Consider the following 24,897-nt stretch of genomic DNA (forward strand, 5'->3'; position numbering starts at 1 on the left):
TGTATTTAGTAAGGGGTAAGAGATATGATTTATGTACAATGTCTTACATTATTTGATCCAATCTCTCTTTTTCTCTCCCCACCCGCCCCCACCTTGCAGTACTCCCAAAAAGAAGACAAATATGAGGAAGAAATCAAACTCCTGACTGATAAACTGAAGGAGGTGAGAATGCTTTGCTCTTTGGTTCAAGACAATAACATTACAAAGCATCTGCAGCACAAGAACAGGCCATTCAGCCCAACTGTTCCATACTCCACGTGTGCCCTCTCCTATATTACTTCATCTCATACTTCCATCATATCTTTCTGTTCCTCTCTCCCTCATGTACTAATCTACCTCCTTGGGATATGGTTCCATGGCTTCCCTCTGGTGCTTTGTCCAAATGGTCATTCATGCTGAGCCCAATCATCATGCCTCTCCTTTAGTGCTCTGGCTGACGTCATCTAACTTCACAGAATCATGCAGCACAGAAGGGGGCCCTTCGGCCCATCGTGCCTGTGCCGGATCCCTTCCAGATTTTTTTCCAACTGGGGGTAGTGCAGCTACCAGCTATCTTAACCAGCAACACCAAAGTGGGAGACCCTCTACTGCTGTCCCCTGTTAGCTACCTGGTACCAACTCTCCGGCCAAGATGTTCTGGAGGCTTGAGTCCCGATATTCCCGTTGCGGAAAAGGAGGGAGTCTAACTTCACTGGTTTGCTGTAATTTGGAGAGATGGGGCAGCTTGTGAGACCTATGGTAATGCAGTCCTCTGATGCAATCGTTGGCCGAATTTAGAGCAATGTGGATAGTGGAAACCTCATGCAACAGATGTATAATGTGCCTTAAGTGTTGTTACACTCTTGGACCGACTGTGCCTGCTTTTCAGGCTGCGGAGGATATTACAGCTGAGCCTGATTTCAATCCTCGCCCACTGCTCACAGGCGCACACGCCCCACAGAGGCTGCCGTGTCTTGCTAGGGCACAGGGACCATGACCCTGACTGATTTGTCACTGGGACCTTCCTGGTTTGTGCGCTTTGAAGCTTCATCTCCCACTTTGTGCCCGACCTGCCTTCCAACTCTTTTTTTTTTTTTGTTGCTGCGATCTTGCCACGCATGCAGGGCGTCCCATTCACCCATAACCCCCTGTGCTAGGTGACCTACATTGGCTCTCAGTCCAGCAATGGCTCAAATGTAACTTTCCCTTTGTGTGGTCATGAGGGGCAGTAGTGCTTCATCTGCTGTAACCGCCCCCCGCCCCCCCCCCCCCCCCCACTTACTCCATTGTGCTCTTCTGCCTGTCTCCTAACTCTCAAGTGCTGTTTGGCCTTCACTCCTGGTGCTTGCTCGCCTACAATTGGCTCCTGGTCCAGCAGCACCTCAATCTTGACATTCTCATCCTCGTGTGGATTTTCTCCCATTGTGCTCATTCCGGCCTCTTTCACATCCCTCGTTTCCATCACTCTGCCACTGGTAGCCGTGCCTTCAGCGGCCTGGGCCCTAAGCTTTGGAATTCCCTCTGTACCTCTCCTTTAAGACGCTGCCTGAAACCGACCTCTTTGACCAAGCTGTTGGTCACCTGTCCGAATGTCTCCTTACGAGGCTCGGTGTCAAATGTTGTTTCGTAATGTGCCTGTGACACACCTTTGGGACGTTTTACTGGGTGTTAAAGGTGGTATATAAATGCAAGTTGCCTTTACCCTGTGTGTTGTTGCCTTTAGGCTGAGACCCGTGCAGAGTTTGCAGAGCGCTCCGTAGCGAAGCTGGAGAAGACCATCGATGATTTAGAAGGTAAGTAGGCCAAGCTTTTGAGAATTCCAGCCGTAGCTGCTTCTGTGGGGCCCTTAATGTTGTACAGATGGGAATCAGCTTCATGTACACGTCATACAGGGAAACTGGAGATAAAATAGCAACTGGGCGTGTCGGGAATCATAGCAGTAGCAGAGAACAAGCCTGCATGTATATAGCACCTGTCACCACCTCGGGGCATCCTACACGCTGCACCGCCCATGAATTACTTCTGAAGTTACAATTTGTGACAACAGTGAGGTGAGCAACCCTGCTCTTTAACACACACTTGAACGGGCAGTTTAATGTCTCCTCCGAAAGACAACGCGTCTGACAGCGGGTACTGCCTAATTTAATGGCTGGAGAGAGAGTTTGAACCCACAACCCTCCGACTTGCAGCCAAAGGTGCTACCACCAAGTCAAGCTCTCACTTGGTGCGGGCCTATTCATTGCCGCAGCAGATTCTGTCACTGTGCCCTCTCTGATTCCCCTGTGCCGCACCTCACCTTGATGTGACGTATCCAACAGTCGATATTACTCCTCTGAATCAATACAGCACCTGGAATTTAACTTTAATCCAGGTGACGCGATTCACCCATTGATCAGGCCCATTCATTTCCTGGTCCTGTGGAAAACCAAGCCTAAACTTGGGTTATGAGCGCCGAACCAGCAGTTTGAAAATCCCATGTAATTAAAAAAAAAAATTACTCTAGGAATTTGGCTGTCACTGCAAGCAGTGACCCTGTAGATAATTTACAGTGTTGTCCCTCTGTTACAGCTTAATTTAGTGAGTTGTTGAACAGTGTATTAATAAATCCAATGGGGAATTCAGGAGAAACTTCTTTCCCCAGAGAGTGGTGAGAATGTGGAACTCGCTACCACAGGGAGTGGTTGAGGGGGAATAGCAGAGATACATTTAAGGGGAAGCTGGATAAACACACGAGGGTGAAAGGAATAGAAGGATATGGTGATAGAGTGAGATGAAGAGGGGGTGGGAGGAGGCTCGTGTGGAGCAGAAACACTGACATGGCCCTTTTGAGCTGTACATTCTACATAAAGAATCTTTGTACAGGTGGTCTGCCTTAGTGTGGGTCATATTGGGAGCACGTGGGTTTAATCTTGAGTGAATCAGTCAAATCCTGTTTTACTTCCATGGGTTTTCTGCTGGTGTTTCGGCGAACGCAATCCATCTGCTTTTTGCTCTGGCCTTCTCGTAACGCTCGGTTTCACCAGGCGTTCCCAGCACAGAGTCAGAGTCATTAACGGCACAGAAGGAGGCCATTCGGCCCATTGGGTGCATGCTGGCACTCCACTATTCAGTCCTACTACCCCCGCTCGATTCCCGTAGGCCTGCAAATCTGTTTCCTTCATTCCCGGGAAATCTTGGGTTCTGCTGATGGTTTCTCTTGCCGTGAGAGGAAAGCCACACAATAGCACATTGGCCAGCTGGGATTGAGATTTCACTGGCTCTCGCGCAAGAGATTGACTGATCGTTCAGACTCCCTGCTGACCGCTAAACCACCCTCTGCATTCCCTCTACCTTAGAGATCCCTCCCCACTGCAGCCATCCCCAGCCACCGCCGGCTCAGTCCGTAAAAGTCAGGGCGTGATTGCGCCAAACGGGCAAGGCAAGACCGCTTCAGTCCCCGATCACAGCCGGGGTCAGGAACAAGCCAAACGCGCCAGGGTTTACCCCTTCCTGACCGCTAGCCAGTGACTCCTGCTGGGAAGTGTGTACCGTGTTTGCAGGACCAGACCGGGTTCTGGGTGGCGATGCCCCCCGCCCCCCCTGTGCTGGAATAGCCTGCAGGCACACACTGTCTACCTTTGCAGGTGAAACTGTGGTAACTTGGCCAAGGTAAGGGAGGATACCTCTAGGACTGAACTTTAGCCAGTGCCGTCAGGGTGAGTGGAAGGGGGTTGGCGAACAGGTCATCAAGCTCTCTGTGACTTCCCACCTGCTTAAAAGCAATAACGGAGCAGTTATTGGCACTGCTGGAAACTTCATAATGGTGAGTGCTTGTAAAACTGATCTGGGACGGGCACGTCACATACATGCTGCTACTGGGATCAGCATATCTCACGCTCACTGGTAGAAGTTGAACTGTTCTGTCCTGTCTCCGTTCAGGTGGTTACTGTATTTAAATCACACTCTAATTTACTTTCCTGTTCTAACATTTCAACTTTTCTTTCTTATTCATTCCCCTTATTTCCAACCTCCTTTTCATCCCTTCCCTTCCCTCCCCCCCCCACAATCTACCCCACATTCTTTCCTCCCAACCGGATCACCATGGCATTCTCTGGCTGGTTTCCTCCACCTCCTTTTCACAATCTGGCCACTGCCGCCGTCTCGCTCTCGCTCCACCAGACGAGCTGTACGCTCAGAAACTCAAGTATAAAGCCATCAGCGAGGAGCTGGACCATGCTCTGAATGACATGACCTCTATGTAAATACCTGGTTTCTTTGGCCCTTGCATGCTCAGCCTAGTGCACCGCCTCGATTTCTAACCACGGCGTACGGCGCTCGTGTCTAAAGTGACGATCGCTGATGCCTTGCGAAACCCAGCTCGTTGGTTGAAATGCAGTTGCTGTGCCTGTGCCATCACCTAATGCTACTCCACATAGCTGCGGGAATACTATATCCAGCACCTGAAAGGAAGCAGTGGTATCACTGCAATAACATTTAATTGCATGCTTTCTTCTGGAGCTGGAGTGTGCTGGAGGATAGAGTTCTCACAACGCTGTGTTCACAGCACAATTTCAAAACGGGCAGTGGTGACCAGATCACTGGTTATGCCCATCCCTCACAACTGCCTCCCCACCCTTTGCCCGACTGTACGGCTGATAACCGCAACCCTGTTGTAGAATCTACGCGCGGGCTCTTCATCGTCTGGTGCGGTTGTGTGGATCTGCTCCCTGAGAACAGACCCCTTAACAGGGAAGTCAGACTGCAGCTTATTGTTGGCACTTTTCTATCCAGGGACCAGTCCTTGACGCGACAGGCAAATCCCCGAGATTTCCTCCCCTTCTTAAAGGTGCAGACGGTCCCGGATGTGGGACTTCCAGCCCCGTTGATCGGGGGAAAGGAGGGAATACGTCGTCTAACAATGCCTGATGACTGTTCTCCAAGCTCCCAACGATGGCACAAAAGCTAGAAGGCTTGCTTTCATAGAATCGTATAGCACAGGAAGAGGCCATTTGGCCCCTCATGCCTGTGCTGGCTCTTTGAAAGAGCTGCCCAATTAGTCCCACTCCCCCTCTGGTCTTTCCCCCACAGCCCTGCAAATTTTACCTTTTCAAGTATTTATCCAATTCCCCTTTTGAAAGTTACTGTTGAATCTGCTTCCACCGCCCTTTCAGGCAGCGCGTTCCAGATCATCATAACTCGCTGCATTAAAAAAAATTCCCCTCCTCTTTCCCTCAGTTACCTTAAATCTGTGTCCCTCTGGTTGCCGACCTCTCTTGCCAGTAGGAACAATGTTTCTCCATGTTTACACTATCAAAACCCCTCATATATCTGACCTCTGAAGAGCTGTGTACTGTAACACTCCTTGCTTGCTGTGTGGGTTTTGCACTCTCTAACTGGGTGTGTGTTGTGGATTTGGTTTGGGATGACTGGCGCATATTCAGTTTCAGCTGGAGAGTCAGTAGATGCTGTAACCCATACGCCTCTGTTCTTAAAAAGCATAATCTCATTCATCACTGTATCTGCGAGCGTAAAACACTAATAAACATACAATTTCATCAGCTAGAAAACCTTTCTCAGTGGATTGTTGGGACGAGGAAACGTCTTCTGTCTTGTTAGTTAAAATCGAAGATCATCTCCTTTTATCGGTCATGTTCGGGGTCCATCCTTTCCCATCCTCACCTTTGTCTGGTTCATTGATCCTCAGCTGTCTTGTTGTCCCTTAAAACTTGTGGATTTTTTCCGGCTGATCTTGTGTAAAAAAAAGATAGACCTGCATTTCTATATCGCCTTTCACCACCTCAGGTTGTCTCCAGCCGTTTCACAGCCAATGAAGTGCTTTTTGAAGTGCAGGAAATCTGGCAGCTAATGTGCACACAGCAAGATCCCGCAGACAGCAACGTGATTAAGATTATATTAGATTAGATTAGAGATACAGCACTGAAACAGGCCCTTCGGCCCACCGAGTCTGTGCCGAACATCAACCACCCATTTATACTAATCCTACACTAATCCCATATTCCTACCAAACATCCCCACCTGTCCCTATATTTCCCTACCACCTACCTATACTAGTGACAATTTATAATGGCCAATTTACCTATCAACCTGCAAGTCTTTTGGCTTGTGGGAGGAAGCCGGAGCACCCGGAGAAAACCCACGCAGACACAGGGAGAACTTGCAAACTCCACACAGGCAGTACCCGGAATCGAACCCGGGTCCCTGGAGCTGTGAGGCTGCGGTGCTAACCACTGCGCCACTGTGCCGCCCTAAATACAGATTATCTTGGTCATTTGTGATTTTAGCGATTCGGTGCAGCGTTCTGGATGTCTGCAGCTCACTTAGTCCGTTTGTTGCCGGACTTGCAGCTCGCCCAGTCTTGCAATCCCCTCCTGCAGCATCTGTCCTGCATGGCATTTATTTTTAAATTTAACAGGCTGGTACAATCAGCCTTGGAAAAGGGGGAATGTGAGTGTTGAAAGGAATCTGTGTGAGAGATCAATTTTAACCTGACTGGTCTGGTCTGTTGGGAAACTCATGGGATCGGGTGCAACACTGATTTTACATCCTGATTTGACTCTGCATTGCAGTCAGCAGAAGGTAATAGGACGGTCGGGGGTGGGGGTGTCAAACTAGGGAGAGTAAAACTAGCATTCCACCCAATCCTGTGGGACTCCTGTCTGACAAATTAGGTTACGGTCATCAGCTCTGTCCTGCTAAAGTAGAAAATGCCACTGCTCAATGCTTAGAAATTGAGGATATTCTGTATGATGTCTGCCCCCTCTCCTCCCACACGTACCACAGATTCTTTCATACAGGTTTTAATGTGCAAAGTCTGCATTACGACCAGTTGGGATTGCTGGGTTGGGCGATCTATCCTCTATTTAAAGAGCAGTACCACATGCTATCCACACTGCTCGTCCTGTACGTCTGCTGCACTTAAAACAATAAACATTCCATTCCAGGCGAGCGCTATTTTCCAGTCTCGTCTGCTAAAACGTGCCGGTCAATTTGAAGCGTTTCCCCAGAACCTTCTGGGCAGGCCGGGTATGCTGTTTCTCCCTCCCACATCATCTAGTGTGTAGTTCCCTCCTCCTATGTTTCTCCTGAACTTTAAGGGCAGCCAAACTATTCTGCCCCCAGTCCACTACTGCTCTGTGCTCATTTGCTGACCGGCGTGAATGCAGCTGAGGGAGGCTAATGGGTTTTAAGGATGAGTTTGATGCACCTGCCCCATAACACTGCTTTATACAATCTGTCTAACCTTCTGTGACACTTCCTCTTTATGGATTCTTTTGGGTTGCAGTGCTGGTTTCAGGTCTGTCACTGTATAAGACTGGGGTACAGTACTGTGGGGACAGGTCTGTCACTGTTTAACTCTGGGGTACAGTACTAGTCTGTCACAGGTAGTAAGAGCTATTTCAAAGAATGGCTGCTTCCTGTGTTTTTATGGGTTACCATCCTTGGCCCAGCCCATCTCCCAAATAATACTCTTCTCAGAGACAGACACTTTTAGGTAAATGTGAGGGACTCCCAGATTATGTGGAGGGTTGATTATTGAGGGATGGCAGAGAGGAAATGTGCCCAGTTACCGGACTTAGGGGAACTGTGTACAATTGTAAAAGGGGGAGAAGAGAGAAAGAGAATTTTTAAAAAAAAATCATGTCAATACTATTTGTCCTCCGAGGGGTAGGTATGAATCTGTGTGGGAAGAGCTAGCTTTTAGTGTTTCATTTCTGAATGGCCTGGAGTGTTTGCCTTTGAAATCGCTCACACTTTGAGGACTGCAGTGCTTGATTGCAACATTCAAAAAATGGCCAGGTTTCAGACTCCTGTCTTGTGCATTCCTCCTCTCTCCACGTATTTTAAAAATATTTCAGTTTCTGTCTCCGTACTGTGTCCAGGGTTAGAGCGCAGGTGACCGCTCGGCCCATTGAGCCTGTGCTGGTGCCGAGCCTTCTGTGATCCCATTATCCTGCCCTCTGGCCATGAACTGCTACCTGACTGACTGAACTAAGTGGTCCTGTTCTTTAATAAGACAAAGGCACTGCTGGGATTTGAAGCCAGGATCTCCTGTTTGAGGCAGATTCTTTAAGCCACTGATACACACCAAGACAATGTTTGACCATTAACAGATAACTTCCTCAGTCATAAGGACAGCCTGGATTGTCCAGGGACGCAGTGACGAGAGGTCAATTTAAAATCACAGTGAAACTGGGGAGAGACCTGGCAAAGAGAGAATTAATATTACTATATCGTATTCCGAGAAACTAAAAGCTTCTGGTCCTCAAACGGCGTGTGAGCTGGGTCTGAAGTTCATGTCATCACTCCTCTCTTTCCTGCTTCCTTTGTACAGATAATTCCGTTGCCTCCGAACAGCGAGAGCCTATCGTGCCTTCGGCTTTTGTTGGCGGCTCCTGGCTGTGGAACGTTGTTTTTAGGCTTTGCGTTTTTGTGACGCTCTCACCTGGACACTCTCGCTCTCTCTCTGCCATGTCCGCCTGCCCTCTGCTTGCCTGGTCCTGAATGTGCCTCTCCACTTTGCTTCCCGACTTCACCTCATGTTTTCTATCCTCACGGTTCTGTTGTACGCTGCGATTTATGTATTCTGTTAATATTCATCTTCCAGTTTCCTCATCTATGTAATGAAAGCTGTATTTTCTTTTTAAATTTGTATCTTGTCCCCATGACCTAAAGCACGTTTTAATGCACCTTGTCTTCCTTTCAGTACCATTCATTTAAGAATAAAACATTTCAGCCTGTCTGAATCTGGAAGGAGTGTCTGTTCTGTCGGAAATGATGCAAGGTGTTACAAGATAGATATGAGTGAAAGAATGAAAGATGTTGCATTTCACCTCTTTACAGCCAATGAAGTACTTTTTTTTTAAGTCACTCTAGTAATGTAGGTAATGTGGCAGCCAATTTACACACAGCAAGATCCCATGAGCAGCAGATGTGATAATGACCTGTATCATCTGTTCTGTAGTGATTTTAAGCTGAGGGATAAAGATTGACCCCTAGTCACCGACAGGTTTAACCTCTGCGCTGAAAGAGGCATCTTCAGCACTGCTGTACTCCCTCGGTCGGTCGGGCCTCTGGAGTGGGACTCGAACCCACAACCTTCTGTCTCGGACGCAAGAGTGCAACCCAGTGAGCCACGGCTGACATCCAGGCGAGGGGTGTGATTATCTCCATCGCTGCATTCATTCAACTGTCTGTAAATGTTTCCGCTGCCACTCTGCTTCCTGGAGTCAGCTCCACCCTACTGATCACTCTCTGTCTGAAGAACTTAAGATCAGTGCTGAAGTTACCTTTCACCAGTTTGCACGTGTCTGCTTGCTGTACTGTTAGATTTGAACTGATATTCTGAATCTCTCCCATATTGTTTCCTATCTCTCTATATATTGTGCTCACCTCCATGGATGAGAATCTGTAGTTGAGGGGAGACTTGTGAGACAAGGTCTTGATGGGGTGAATTGGAAAAGATTATTTCTGTGGTTGGGGCGTCGGTGGCAATGGTCATTGATTTACAATTGCCACCAAGACTGAGGAGGTTATGAGAAATTTCCTTATTTAGAGTGTTGTTGGAGCTTGGCATGCTTTCCACAGGAATAGTTGCAGAAACCATTGCACCTTTCGAGAGTTAAGTGAAAAAATATTTGAAATATGGGAAGATACAGGTCTAAGGGAAGAGAGTGGGGCGGTGGGATTGATTTGGGGATTGATACAGGGCTACGGGGAGAGAGCGGGGCAGTGGAATTAGTTTGGGGATTGATTCAGGGCTATGGGGAGAGAGCGGGGCAGTGGGATTAGTTTGGGGATTGATACAGGGCTACGGGGAGAGAGCGGGGCAGTGGAATTAGTTTGGGGATTGATACAGGGCTACGGGGAGAGAGCGGGGCAGTGGGATTAGTTTGGGGATTGATACAGGGCTACGGGGAGAGAGCGGGGCAGTGGAATTAGTTTGGGGATTGATTCAGGGCTATGGGGAGAGAGCGGGGCAGCGGGATTAGTTTGGGATTGATACAGGGCTACGGGGAGAGAGCGGGGCAGTGGGATTAGTTTGGGATTGATACAGGGCTACGGGGCAGTGGGATAAGTTTGGGGATTGATACAGGGCTACGGGGAGAGAGCGGGGCAGTGGGATTAGTTTGGGGATTGATACAGGGCTATGGGGAGAGAGCGGGGCAGTGGGATAAGTTTGGGGATTGATACAGGGCTACGGGGAGAGAGCGGGGCAGTGGGATTAGTTTGGGGATTGATACAGGGCTATGGGGAGAGAGCGGGGCAGTGGGATAAGTTTGGGGATTGATACAGGGCTACGGGGAGAGAGCAGGGCAGTGGGATTAGTTTGGGGATTGATACAGGGCTATGGGGAGAGAGTGGGGCAGTGGGATTAGTTTGGGATTGATACAGGGCTACAGGGAGAGAGTGGGGCAGCGGGATAAGTTTGGGGATTGATACAGGGCTACAGGGAGAGAGTGGGGCAGTGGGATTAGTTTGGGATTGATACAGGGCTATGGGGAGAGAGCGGGGCAGTGGGATTAGTTTGGGATTGATACAGGGCTATGGGGAGAGAGTGGGGCAGTGGGATTAGTTTGGGATTGATACAGGGCTACAGGGAGAGAGTGGGGCAGCGGGATAAGTTTGGGGATTGATACAGGGCTACAGGGAGAGAGTGGGGCAGTGGGATTAGTTTGGGATTGATACAGGGCTATGGGGAGAGAGCGGGGCAGTGGGATTAGTTTGGGGATTGATACAGGGCTATGGGGAGAGAGCGGGGCAGTGGGATAAGTTCGGGGATTGATACAGGGCTACGGGGAGAGAGTGGGGCAGCGGGATTAGTTTGGGATTGATACAGGGCTATGGGGAGAGAGCGGGGCAGTGGGATAAGTTCAGGGATTGATACAGGGCTATGGGGAGAGAGCGGGGCAGTGGGATAAGTTTGGGGATTGATACAGGGCTACAGGGAGAGAGTGGGGCAGCGGGATAAGTTTGGGATTGTTACAGGGCTATGGGGAGAGAGCGGGGCAGTGGGATAAGTTTGGGGATTTATACAGGGCTACGGGGAGAGAGTGGGGCAGCGGGATTAGTTTGGTATTGCTCTGGCAAAGATGTAGCACAGACAAGATGGGCTGAATGGCCTCCTTTGGTTCTGCACACATCTCATTGGGTAGGGGAACTTAGTCAGAAATCTACATCCTATTACTCAGAGCTACAGCTTTTCTGAGAGGGGCCCTTGAGCAATACGAGTTGTGAGATTTATCAGTAAAAAATAACCACTGCCTTAGAATGCATGTGCCCACAGAATGGCCAGTATATTGCAAAGTGATTTCCATAAATAACTGAGACTATTTGTTGATGTGATAAGGTGGTGTATAAATACAGCCAGTTCAATTTATTGTTGCAAGATTGCATTCTGCGGAATCCCAAGAACCAGCTGCTTCAGTCACAATCAGGTCTGATGTACCAATATTTTACCCCAATTCCAGATCTATATCACTCTTGAATAAATGAGCGTGTATTGTCCATTCTCATCTGCCACATTTCAAAAACGCAGCACACCGAGGCAAAGGTAGATATTTGACACAGGAGCCCAAATGGCACAGCCTCTAACACTCAGAAAGCACAGTAGCGTGACTGGGGGGACCTGATGAGTAACAGAACTCTGAGCTCACCCTGCGTTTACTCAGCAAAATAATAGCTTTGCAATAAATAAACTTAGCCATTTGCACTCTCAGACATAAGAACTTGTAGTTCTTTCACAACCGCAGGACATGTCCCCTGCTCCTTCTTCGAAACAGTGGCTGTGGGACCTTTCATGCCCGCCTGCGAGGGCAGACGGGGCCTCGTTTTAATGTCTCACCCGCAAGGTGGCACTGGGAGTGTCGGCCTAGAATTTGCGCTCAAGACTCTGGAGCGGGACTCTAATCCACAACCTTCTGTCAGGGGTGAAAATGTGACCCAACTGAGCTGCAGCTGTCAGACATAGCAGCTGCCGTTTAAACAAACAATTAGTTTCAAGAACTGTGCAAGCTGGGACATAAATTACCCAGTGGTTATGACTGATATAGGAAGGGGTCCTCCCAGTCGCACTCACCACCCGAAATCCAGCATGCTACACCCAGCTGAAATACGATTGTTGATAAAATTTGTTGTGGTCACTATCAGCTTCTCTGCAGCCTAGCCAGAGGGACTGCGCCCCTGTGCAGAGACAGGGGACTTCACGAGAGCTGAAGATAACGGGTTTTATTAATGTATGATGGTAAAGAAGGAGCTCACAGTTACAAATATGCAGAATGTACAGCACAGGCCATTCGGCCCATCTGCTCCGTGCCGGTGTTTCTGCTCCACATGAGCCTCCTCCCAACCCCTCCTCATCTCGCTCTATCGAAATATCCTTCTATTCTTTCCTTCCTGTCGTGTTTCTCCAGCTTCCTCTTTTAAATGTATCGCTGCTATTCACCTCAACCACTCCCTGTGGTAGCGAGTTCCACATTCTCACCACTCTCTGGGGAAAGAAGTTTCTCCTGAATTCCTCATTGGATTTATTAGTGACTGTCTTATATCGATGGCCCCTAGTTCTGGTCTCTACCCACCACCCCCCCCGCCCCCACAAACTTCTCTACGTCTACCCTATCGAAACCCTTTCAGAATCTTAATGACCTTGATCAGGTCACCCCTCAGCCTTCTCTTTTCGAGAAAAGAGCCCCAGCCTGTTCAGCCTTTCTTGATAATTATAACCTCTCAGTTCTGGTATCATCCCTGTATATATTCTTTGTGTCTTGTCCACTGTAACTCTATCCTTTTTGTAATGTGGAGACCAGAATTTAAAAAGTTACGAGGCATCTTCCATGTCCTCAGTGTTTCTTAGCCAATGAATTTGAGGCCTACTGGCTGTTGTTATGCAGGCAAATGCAGCAGCCAGTTTGCAGGGTCCCACGTACAGCAAATGAACAATCCATCTGTTTTTGCTGGTGTTGGTTGAGGGAATTCGAAACGTTGGCCAAGACTGTACTGTTAGCTGGGCGTCCGATTCGTGCTAGAAGGTACAGCGTGTGCCAGTCAATTATTTAGCTGCAGGTGTTGGTAGGCAGGGTTTTAGCAGGCATTCCAAGACTGTAGGGGGGTTCACAATAGTATCCCAGGAGCATTACCACATTTCCTAATCATTTCCGTGTTTGCTGATTTGCTAGAACACTGTATCTGTTGCTGTACCTTCATGTTGAAAATGTGCTTTCTTCCAACGACTTGCAATGGGAGGCTGACACTGGCTGTCAGCACAAGGGTGTGTCCATAAACATGTCATCATTTGTAGGGGGTCCCCGACACAGGAGCGCAGAGTGACTTAGAGTGCAGCCAAAGTCCAGGAGTAGAACTTCTTTTGAAAGTTACTATTGAATCTGCTTCCACCGCCCTTTCAGGCAGCGCGTTCCAGATCACAACAACTCGCTGCGTCAAAAGAATTCCAAAGATTCACCATTTACTCTTATCAAAACCCTTCATGACTATTAAATCGCCCCTTAATATTCTCTGCGCTAAGGACAACAATCCCAGCTTCTCCCAGTCTCTCCGCATAATTCAAGTCCTTCGTCCCTGGAACTGTTCTAGTAAACGTCCTCTGCATTCTCTCCAAGACTGATATCCTTCCTAAAGTGTGGTGCCCAGAAATGGACACAGTACCCCGGCTGGGGCCTAACCAGCGATTTCGAAAGGTTTAGCACAAAATTCTATGCTTTTGTACTCCCATGTCTCTATAAAGACAAGGATCCTGTATGCTTTCTCAACAAAAAAAAAATCTGCTGATCCCCTGCACAGAGGCGAGAGGATCGCTGTTTTGCCATTGTTCAGATAACCTGGTGCCACTTCTAATTCTCTTTTTTTATGTTTTATTCTCCCCTCTCTTCCTGCAGATAAGCTCACTCAGACCAAAGAGGAGAACCTGAACATGCACCAAATGCTGGATCAGACCCTGCTGGAGCTTCACAATTTATGAAGTTCTGCCGCACGTGTTGTCGCCTGGCTTGTCTTCCCCCCCCCAACCCCCTCCCCCGCCCCTCCTTCCTCTGTGCACTTTAATCCCTGTGTCAAAGGTCATCTCATCCATGTTGCCAATGCACCGTTAAGGGGAGTGGGATGATGACAAAGGATCAAAGGTCACCAGCGTGTGGGAATTGCTGAGCTTTAGAAGACAAGTGGGAAATGTGTTCATTTAATAATGCAATAATGTTTAAACTTCTCCAGGTGCACATGTGTTTCTAATGGGTCTTTTGAGACTGGACCATTCCTGGTGCTGTTGAGTTTATTCCCCTCTATTACCATGTATCTCCTAGTGTTGACAAGTCACTTAACTCTGGAATTGTGTCAAACCCTCCCAAACTAGTGGTTCTGTCACGGTACCAGAAGTAGAGTTTGGTGGGGTGCATCCGGTGGGTTCCAAGTAATCAGCACTCTCTTCTCATACAGTATAAAGTTGTTGTTTTCCCTTACATTTGGTATTCTGGCGGATTGTCCTGATGAGTGCAAGACGAAAAGCTTCGACAACGTGTCTATTTTCAGCAATACCCAAGTTCTGTACGACCAAATGACTATTTAAATTTCAATGATGGGGCGTGTGATCTGGGGGCGAGGTTAAAAGAGAATCCAAGTTTGAAAGAACTTCAGCAGGCCTGACTGACATTCTAGGGCTACAGCAGTTTACTGACTAGAACCTTCGCCTCTCAGATTTGGATCTAAATCCCGTTCAGTGTCTTTCCTCCTCCCGCCCCTGTCCCCCCCCCCCCCCCCCCTCTTGCGGGTCCTAAGTTGTATCAATTGGAGACAAAAATCACGTGCCGTCATTTTGGAATTGGTTGGCAGGCGAAATGTATTCCGCTAAGTTGCAGTGTGTCAGTGTCCGTGCTGTGACACTGCGTCATCAGCCTTTATTTCTTGGTCGATTGCTGTGCTGGTCGGTGAGGAATGCAGTGCTGAGGAATTGAATGTATTGCCACTTCTATAGCCTACCTGAGATCTCCCGGACACAGAATAAAACTCCATTCTTGCACCCTCCCCCCACCCCGTGTTAAACAACTTGTGCCCACAGAGTTTAGTGTAATAAGCTCATGCCCAGCAGGAACTAGATCGACACTGCCAAACTCACTGTGTAAGGATCCCACGGCTAACATTCACCCCAGCGATCTCCCATTCGCTAGTCTCTAAACACATAAGGTGCAGCTGGAGTGCCAGAGAGGAGCGAATCTAGCCTGACCTGAGAGTCGTGTTGGTGCTGACAGGATTCACCAGGCTAGGGTACACTTGTACTGGAAGGTGAACCCACCTACCTGCCACCTTCTCCCTTATTCCTGCCAGAACAGGTCCATCAAGGTTGTAGTTCTGTGAATCGCTTGACAACATTGTGTGCCAATCAAGGCGAGAGGTTCCAGTGCCATTTCAGCTGCCCAGTATCAAGATTGACTACTTCCTGGATATATATAGAGCAATGCTCCCTCTACATTGCCCCAATTTAAGCTGTGTTTATTTCAGTCAGTTTAGGCTATTAAACTTTCAGTTCACATTTCAAACTACAGCACAGGTCCTCTGGATTAGGCTGGTGATTGGCAGCCAGGAATTGTTCACTCAACAGCGCTGTCACCACAGCAGGAATATGCAGATAGTACAATTCTCATGAACTGCTAATGGCTCGGTGTGTGTGTGTCTGTGTGTATGCGTTGCTTGGCGTGGCACGGTGCCACACAAGACTACAGCAGGTCCCAGAATCTATCCCCCTCTGAGCTAGAGGGGATGGTGGAGATGGGGATGTCAGCCAGGCCTCCCGCTCCTGGCCACTGTCCACGCACTCTGGCTCAAATGGGGATGCTGGCTGAGGTCGGGAATGGCCTGCGAAGCCATCCATGGGGGGGGGGGCTAGCCTGCCGGCGCTCTCACGTGAACAGCAACCGAGTACCAGAGACCCTGTGAGACACGTACGTACCCCAGCCAGACTCAACCCCTTTGGTAGAGGGTTGGGCTGGTGTGGGAAGAGAAACCCTCTGGGGCTTTGGGAGGGGAGTTATTATTGAAATATCCATGTCCTCACTGCACGAACCAACTGGGCACGGGAGGTTGGGGTGTTGGCTCATGACGATTCTCAGGGGTACTTAGGAACAGGTGCAAGACAGTATTGCCCATCTCTCCCTTCATCACTGCTTTCCCATTACACTCTCACACCTTATCCCTGCTGTCAAATATTTTAAACAGAAATGTGTAAACCAAGCATCCGGTCAGGTCTTGACAAAACATTTTAGAAGTAGGTGTGATATTTTTATAATACAGGTCTTAAATATAAAAAGAAATATTTATTTGAAACTGTATAAAAATGAATTAAATTAGACCCAACACCTCCTCCACGAGAGCAGTCTAGATTTGAAATGTGTGTAACTTGATCATGGGCCAAACAACTGGATCTGTCCTCAGGAGAATTAAATTTGATGTCACGTGACTTTTTTTAAAAAAAGATATTGTAGTTTTGATTTCAGTTTTGCAATAAAGGACCAGTTTCTGATAGCTGTTCTTACGTATTCTAATAGGCTTCGAGTTTAATAAAAGTGTAACCGCTCTACAACTGAAGTCTTGTTTCTTTACCCTGCCTTTACTCAGCCGTCAAGTTCTAATGGAGTCACCACCCAGAGCCTTAACCAGCATCTTCTCTTTCAGATGCTGACTGACCTTGCTGTGTATTTCCAGCATGTTACATCTGGTATTTTCAGCACTGATGGCTTTTGGTCATTCTGCCTAAATTTGACCAGTGATATAAGTAACTATTATCAAGTCTACTCACTGGTCAGATACAGCGTGGGGTTAGATACAGAGTAAAGCTCCCTCTACACTGTCCCCATCAAACATTCCCAGGACAGCTGCGACTCTCTGCTTTCGGACCCTGCAGAGATACCTGTACGTCGAGCGTCCTCCTAGATGTGTGCACTGGCGACGTATTTTTTCCGCCACTGTCACTGCCTTCAAGACGACACGCAGCTCCCGGCGGAGTCCGGTAGCTGCACCTCTCTGAGGGAGTTGCAAGTCTTTTACTGGGATCTATTCAGAGTCTGGAACATGGTTGCCGGCGGAGGACAGCACCTCGGCTGTCCGGGCGGCTGACTCCGGGGATGGACCGGCGGGCGGAGGAGTAGCCAAAGCCCCCGGGACATCCCTCACTGCGGGTGGCGAAGGGACTTGGGAGTGCGGAGCCGGTCCCGCACAACCCAAGCCACCTCTCAGAAATGCCCTCCGTGCCATTCCATTCGGCGTGGAGGGGTTTCCTGTACGGGCTGCTCCTGCACACTCTCCACTTCCTTGCCCTCGTCAGCCGGCCGGACACGCCATGGCGGTCCGCGTTGCCATCTGGCGGCGAGGGGAAACCCCGATGGAGGTCTCTCTACGCGGGAGTCCTCCCCCTTTACATCGGGGACCTGGGGTGGAGGGTTTTGCACAGGGCAGTCCCGTGCAATAGACTTTTAAGTAGGTTCACGGACTCCCAGGCCGCCTGTACTTTCTGCGGCCTGGACAAGTCCGTGTTCCATGTATATATGGAATGTGCGAGGTTGCAGCCCCTCTTTGAGTGTTTGAAGGGGTTGCTCCTCAAGTTCTGGCTGCACTTCAGTCCCGCGCTCCTGATCTTTGGGCACCCGGTGCGGAGGGGCGTGGGCCGGGAGGAGGATCGCCTCGTCGGTCTGCTCCTGGGCCTGGCAAAGGTTGCAATTCACAGGTCCAGGCTGCGGACCGTTGGGAGGTCTGTCCTCCCTGATTGCCTGCCCCTCTTCCGTGGTTACGTTCGCGCCCGGATGTCCCTGGAGAAGGAGCATGCGGTGTCCGCCGGTACGCTTGAGGCCTTCCGCGACCTGTGGGCACCGCCGGGACTGGAGTGCATTGTCGACGCGAAGAATGGCATTTTAATTTGAGTTTTTTATTTGATTTTAATAGTTATTTTAAAAAATGTATATAGAGGGGGCCTGAGGAATAAAGGCCCCCTCGACATGAAATATATAAAAGGGGCCTGGGGTATAAAGGCCACCTTAAAAAATAACGGGGGTTAGACACAGAGTAAAGCTCCCTCTACAAAAAAAAAAGAAAAGAAAACAGGGTTAGATACAAATTGAAGCTCCCAACACTGTGTTTTAACCACCTCAGAAGATGCACCTCTGTTGCTCCAGTATCACATTTCAAGTTCGCACACTTGCAATTGAGGCTGGCCATTTGTGCTAAATTATAGGTGGTTTTGCACATTGGGACAATAGTTACGTCTACAGGGTTGAGACTGCTCAATCACATTTCAGTTAGGGCCTTCACAGCAGTGAGGAAGAGTCTTCATCCATCAGAATATGTTACAAGTGGATGTTTACAATGAGTCCTCTGTTGGACATCCAGTGCCATCTGGTGACACATTAATGGTATTGTGTGACTGATTGCCAATATTAAAATACATCTTCCCTCTTTACATGCAGGCCCTGACTCTCGATTGCACTTCCTGACAGCAATCGCTCTTAAATACCTCACCCAAGTGGCCATTCATGAGCCAATGAGCATTGACAAGCTGTTTGACTGAAGAAGGCATTACAGCCAAGCCTGAACCCCATCTTATCCCAACATTCACTCGCTTGTGCATCTTTTTCCTTCAGAGGGAGTGAATGTTTAAGATGGCGGATGGGGGCGCCAGTCAAGCGGGCTGCTTTGTCCTGGATGGTGTCGAGCTTGAGTGCTGTTGGAGCTGCACTCATCCAGGCAAGTAGAGAGCACCCCTGACTTGTGCCTTGTAGGTGACGTACATGACGTGGTGCGAACTAGCATGCGGGCAGCAGAGTTTTAGATGAATTCAGGTTTACAGAAGGTGGAAGATGGGAAGCCAGCAAGGAGAGCATTGGAATAGTCAGGTCTGGGGGTAGCAATAGAGTGGATAGAAGGGCGATATTACAGAGGTGGAAGTAGGAGAGGATAACGGGGTTGGAAGCACTGCTCAGGATCAAATGGGATGCTGAGGCAGCAAAGAGTCTGGTTCAGTTACATAACCCATTTTAATCTTGAAAGACCTCGCGTCAGGTTACTCTTTAAGCAATTTTTTTTTAATTTCCAAAATATACTTTGTTCATCAAAATCTGTAAAAAATACATTTCAAAACAGCACCAAGTCGAGTGCAAAGGACATCAGTTTCCTTCAATACAGGAGTGAGTTGCCTCACAACCATTTCATTTTACATGCTGTGTACATTTTGCAGCAAACCCATATTTTCTGGATCCAGCCCAAGGGGTTTTCCATGGATTCAGCCCCTGACTTCAGCTTGGTGGGGGGACCTTACACAATGGTCTTTCCCCATTGAGCCTTTTCCGCGGCTGCCTCAAGCTTTAGTACGTCCCTCAGCACGTAGTCCTGGACCTTGGAATGTGCCAGTCTGCAACACTCGGTCATGGACAACTCTTTGCGCTGGAAGACCAGCAAGTTTCGGGCAGACCAAAGGGCGTCTTTCACCGAATTGATGGTCCTCCAGCAGCAGTTGATGTTTGTCTCGGTGTGCTTCCCTGGGAACAGCCCGTCGAGCACAGACTCCTGTGTTAGAGCTGCTCAGGATGAACCTCGACAAAAACCACTGCATCTCTTTCCACATCTGCTTTGCAAAGACACATTCCAGAAGAGGGTGGGCAACAGTCTCTTGCCCACCGCAGCCACCTCGTGGGCATTGTGCGGAGCGGGTGAAACTCCGGGCATGCAGGAAGGATCTGACGGGTATGGCTCTTCCCACTACCAGCCAAGCCATGTCTTGGTGCTTGTTTGAAAGTTCTGGTGATGAGGCATTCTGCCAAATGACTTTGGCAGTCTGCTCGGTGAACCATCCGACAGGATCCACCATCTCCTTTTCCCGTAGGGCCTTGAGGACATTCCGTGCAGACCACTGCCTGATGGATTGGTGGTCAAAGGTGTTTCTCCACAGAAACTTTCCCACGAAGGATAGGTGGTACGGCACGGTCCGACTGGATGGAGCGTTCTGCGGCAATGTGACCAGGCCCATCCTTCGCAACACCGGGGACAGATAGAACCTTAGCACATAGTGACACTTGGAGTTTGCGTACTGGAGGTCTACACACAGCTTGATGCAGCCGCACACGAAGGTAGCCATCAGGATGAGGGCGACGTTGGGTATATTTTTCCCGCCCTTATCCAGAGGTTTAAACATCGTGTCCCTCCGGACCCGGTCCATTTTGCATCGCCAGATGAAGCGGAAAATGGCTTGGGTGACCGCCACTGTCCAGGAGTGGGGTGTGGACCAGACCTGCACCACAACGTGAGCGCCTCGCACCTAATGACCAGGTTCTTACCCATAATGGAGACAGATCGCTGCTCCCATATGCTCAGCTTGTGTTGTACCCTGGCTACTCGTTCCTTCCAGGTTTTGGTGCACGCCCCGGCCCTTTCGAACCGTATCCCCAGCACCTTCAGGTAGTCTGACCTGATGGTGAAGGGAACAAAGGATCGATCAGCCCAGTTCCCAAAGAACATGGCCTCGCTCTTGCCGTGGTTAACTTTGGCTCCCGACGCCAGTTTTAACTGGTCGCAGATGCTCATCAGTCTGCGCACAGATAGCGGATCCGAGCAGAAGACGGCGACGTCATCCATGTACAGGGAGGTTTTAACCTGAGTGCCTCCACTGCCTGGGATTGTCACCCCTCTTATGCTCGCATCCTTCCTAATAGACTCAGCAAAAAGCTCAATACAGCAAACAAACAAGACAAGGGAGAGAGGACAGCCCTGTCTGACTCCAGATTGGATTGGGGAACTTTCCAATTCCACTCATTGATTGAGACTGCGCTACTGATGTTTGTGTAGAGCAGTTTGATCCAATTGCAGATTCCCTCCCCAAACCCCATTTTGGAGAGCACGTCCATCATGTAGGTGTGCGATATCCTGTCAAAAGCCTTCTCCTGGTCCAGGCTGATGAGGTAGGTGTCCATCCTCCTGTCCCGTACGTAGGTGATTGTATCCCTGAGTAGCGCGAGACTATCGGAGATCTTCCTGCCGGGTACAGTACAGGTCTGATCGGGGTGGATCACCAACTCCAGAGCAGACTTGACCTGACTGCCTATGACTTTGGACAGAATCTTGTAGTCAACATTAAGCAGTGAGATGGGCCACCAATTTCTGATTTCTGCCCTCTCCCTCTTCTGCTTGTAGATGAGGGTGATGATGCCTTTCCTCATGGATTATGACATGCTGCCAGCCAGGAGTATACTGACGTATACTTCCAGTAGGTCCGGGCCGACCCAGTCCCACAGGGCTGAATACAACTCAACCAGTAAGCCGTAGCTTCCAGGAATTTTACTCATCACAAGGGCCTTTGTCAGCTCGTCCAGTCTCTCCCTCTGTGTTAGATGACAGGGAGGCTCTGCTGTCCCTGGGCTTCACGTCGTACAGCCCAGCATGAAAGGATTTGCTGATACTTAGTATGTCGGACTGCGAAGACGTTACCAAGCCATCCTCTTCCTTCAATGACAGAGCTCTCTCTGTGTACCTTTTGGAAGAGGTAACGCGAGCACATCTCATCCTGCTCAATGGAGCGGACTCTGGACCGGAAGATGATCTTGGAGGCCTCTGTGGCAAAGAGCGAGGCCTGCTGGCTCTTCACCTCGTGGAGGTCCTCCTTGACCTCGACCCCCATCGACTGCAGCCGGAGCAGATTTTGCATTCTTTTCTGGAGTCAGGGCATTTCCCTGTCGCTCTCTCTGAACACCTTTGAAGATAAAGAACCTCTTGATGTTCTCCTTGATCGCCTCCCACCAGTGAATTGGAGGCTCAAAGAGGGGGTTTCACGGTCCTCCAACCTTTGTAATCCCTTTTGAGTTCCTCAGCGTTCTCTGGGGTTAGCAGTGTAGCATTGAGCTTCCATGTCCCCCTGGTCATCCTGTAAGTGACAGGCGGCCAGTAAGAGGCAGTGGTCGGAGAACACTGGCTTGATATTGATGGATCTGACCGTAATAGCACGGGACACAAACAGGAAGTCAATCCTGAAACGGGCAGACCCGTCAGATCTTGACCATGTATATCTATGCTGTGCTCCGTCTGCAGGTTTGCTGAAGATGTCGTGCAGCTTGGCATCTTTTACTGTTTCCATTAGGAATCTAGGTAGCGTCCAGTTTGCTGTTGTCACTTCTGGATCGTCCAGCTGCATCGATGATGCAGTTGAAGTCACCGCCCAGAATGACCGGCCTGGATGTCGCCAGCAGCAGTGGGAGCTGCTGGAAGACGGTCAGCTGCTTGCTGCATTGTACCGGGGTGTACACGTTGATCAACCAGAGCGGAGCATTGTTGTACATTACATCTGCTACAAGGAGGTGACCGCCCACCACCTCCTTAACTTCGGAGATGGTGAAGTTACCTCCCCGCAGCAGAATATCCAGGCTGGAGGAACGGGAATCATTACCCCCTGACCAGATCGATGGCCCGTGGGATCACCATCGCGACCATTGCCTGTAGGTGCTGAGGTGTGGTATTCCACACTCCTGCAGAAACAGTAGGTCGGCTTGACCTTGGCGAGGTAATCCAAGATTGAAACACATCACGTACTGGATTTAATGCTACGCACGTTAATTGAAGCAATCTTTATAACCATTTTTAAGTTAGTTGTTGCTTCCCACACCATTTGTCCTTGCTAGTCCCCAGTCCTTCGGTATGTCCCTGCATACCTATAGTGTACGCAAGCTGCTTCACGTTGGTTGGGCTCAGAAACCCCTCCTGGTTTCTCATGCAGGGTTTGTTCCACTGGGGTGACATCGCGGGGGGGGGGGGGGGGGGTCTTGTAAGCATCAACGATTGGGCTGTCGGTATCTTTCCCCTCTGTTCCTCCTCGAAGACATCACTGCTCCCAGCTTCCCGGAGCTGGAGTGCATCAGATGTGTCTTGCTCTCGGTGTCCCGGAGCTGGGCATGTTGTTAGGTTTGCCACTTTGGGTTTGGGGTGCGCGTTAAACATTTTAGCTCCAGTGAAAAAGCCCAAATGTTTTGAGTTCCTTCTCCAAGGGGATCTCTTAGGCCACCTGCCCCACAGTTACCTGCTGCCGTTCAGAGATGCACAGGAAGAGGCCATTCAGCCCCTTGTTCATTGCCTGACATATGTGACCTAACATGTCTGCCTTATTTCCATCTCGTTTAATACCCTTGTCTAACAAAAATCTATCAATCTCAGAGTTAAAATTCATTAACTGATTTTTTTCTTTTATTTGTTTCATGAGATGTAGGCATCACTGGCTATGCCATCATTTATTGCCCACCGCCAAGTGCCCATGAGGTGGTGGTGGTGGTGGTGGTGAGCTGCCTTCTTGAACCACTGCAGTCCATGTGGGGTTAGTGCTGTTAGGGAGGGAGTTCCAGGATTTTGACCCAGCAACAGTGAAGGAACGGCCGACATAGTTCCAAGTCAGGATGGTGTGTGGCTTGGAGGGGAACTTGCAGGTGGTGGTGTTCCCATACATCTTGTTGGCTCCCTCACCACCTGCCATATACCCACTCTAGTAGCTATGTCCTTTAGGACTCTGCCAACTCAGTCAGTAGCAGTGCTACCGAGCGAGTCTTGGTGACAGACATAGAAGTCCCCCACCCAGAGTACAAATCTAATATCAGTTGCCATTTGCAGAAGAGAATTCCAAATTTGTACTGTGTGTGTGTGTGTATATCAGAATTGCCCAATTGCACTCCTGAAATTTCTGGCTCTAATTTGTAGTCAGGAGGGCTAAAAGGGGTCATGAAAAGTCATTGGCAAACAGGATTAAGGAGAAATAAAAACAAGAAATGGTGGAACCACTCAGCAGGTCTGGCAGCAACTGTGGAAAGAGAAGCAGAGTTAACGTTTCGGGTCAGTGACCCTTCATCGGAACTGACAAATATTAGAAAAGTCACAGGTTATAAGCAAGTGAGGTGGGGGTGGGGTAAGAGATAACAAAAGGAGGTCTAGATTGGACAAGGCCACATCGCTGACCAAAAGGTCACGGAGCAAAGGCAAACAATATGTTAATGGTGTGTTGAAAGACAAAGCATTAGTACAGATTAGGTGTAAATACACTGATTAGGATTAAGGAGAATATATATCAAGGACAGAGGAAGGAATCCATGCATGGAGCCAGAAGAAATGGGCAAGGTATTAAATGAGTATTTTGCATCAGTATTCACCAAAGAGAAGGACTTGGTGGATGATGAGCCTAGGGAAGGGAGTGTAGTCTGGATCATGTCAATATCAAAAAGGAGATGTTGGGCGTCTTGCAAAGCAAGAAGGTAGATAAGCCCCCAGGGCCTGATGGGATCTCCCCCAGAATACTGAGGGAGGCAAAGGAGGAAATTGCTGGGGCCTTGACAGAAGTCTTTGTATGCTCATTGGCTATTCTCCAGTCCTCTGGGACCTCACCTGCAGCCAATGTTGTTCCTTTGTTTGAGAAGGGTAGCAAGAATAATCCAGGAAATTATAGGCTGGTGGTAGGGAAATTATTAGAGAGGATTCTTTGGGACAGGATTTACTCCCATTTGGAATCAAATGGACTTATTCGCAAGAGGCAGCATTGTTTTGTGAAGGGGAGGTTGTGTCTCACTAACTTGAGTTTTTTGAGGAAGTGACAAAGATGATTGACGAAGGAAGGGCAGTGGATGTTGTCTACGCGGACTTCAGTAAAGCCTTTGACAAGGTCCCTCATGGCAGACTGGTACAAAAGACGAAGTCACACGGGAGTAGAGGGGAGCTGGCAAGATGGATACAGAACTGGCTCGGTCATAGAAGGCAGAGGGTAGCAGTGGAAAGGTGCTTTTCGGAATGGATGGCTGTGACTAGTGGTGTTCCACAGGGATCAATGCTGGGACCTTTGCTGTTTGTAAATGTGAGGTAATGCATTTTGGAAGATCTAATGCAGTTGGGAAGTATACAGTAAATGGCAGAACCCTT

General features: G+C 49.1%; 1 protein-coding gene across 1 annotated transcript in view; it reads left to right on the plus strand.

The window, feature by feature from the left end:
• Window positions 1–16,558, plus strand: part of LOC137356922 (tropomyosin alpha-3 chain-like) — a 42,748-nt gene extending 26,190 nt beyond the window's left edge. Inside the window, exons 6-8 of the mRNA XM_068022770.1 lie at window positions 100–162; window positions 1,703–1,772; window positions 13,869–16,558. Of these exons, the coding sequence (XP_067878871.1) occupies window positions 100–162; window positions 1,703–1,772; window positions 13,869–13,951 (216 nt within the window). The 3' untranslated portion in view covers window positions 13,952–16,558. The remainder of the gene's footprint in view (window positions 1–99; window positions 163–1,702; window positions 1,773–13,868) is intronic.
• The last annotated feature ends 8,339 nt before the right edge of the window (window positions 16,559–24,897 follow it).

The sequence above is a fragment of the Heterodontus francisci genome, chromosome 46 (assembly GCF_036365525.1).
Source record: "Heterodontus francisci isolate sHetFra1 chromosome 46, sHetFra1.hap1, whole genome shotgun sequence".
Lineage (NCBI taxonomy): Eukaryota > Metazoa > Chordata > Chondrichthyes > Heterodontiformes > Heterodontidae > Heterodontus > Heterodontus francisci.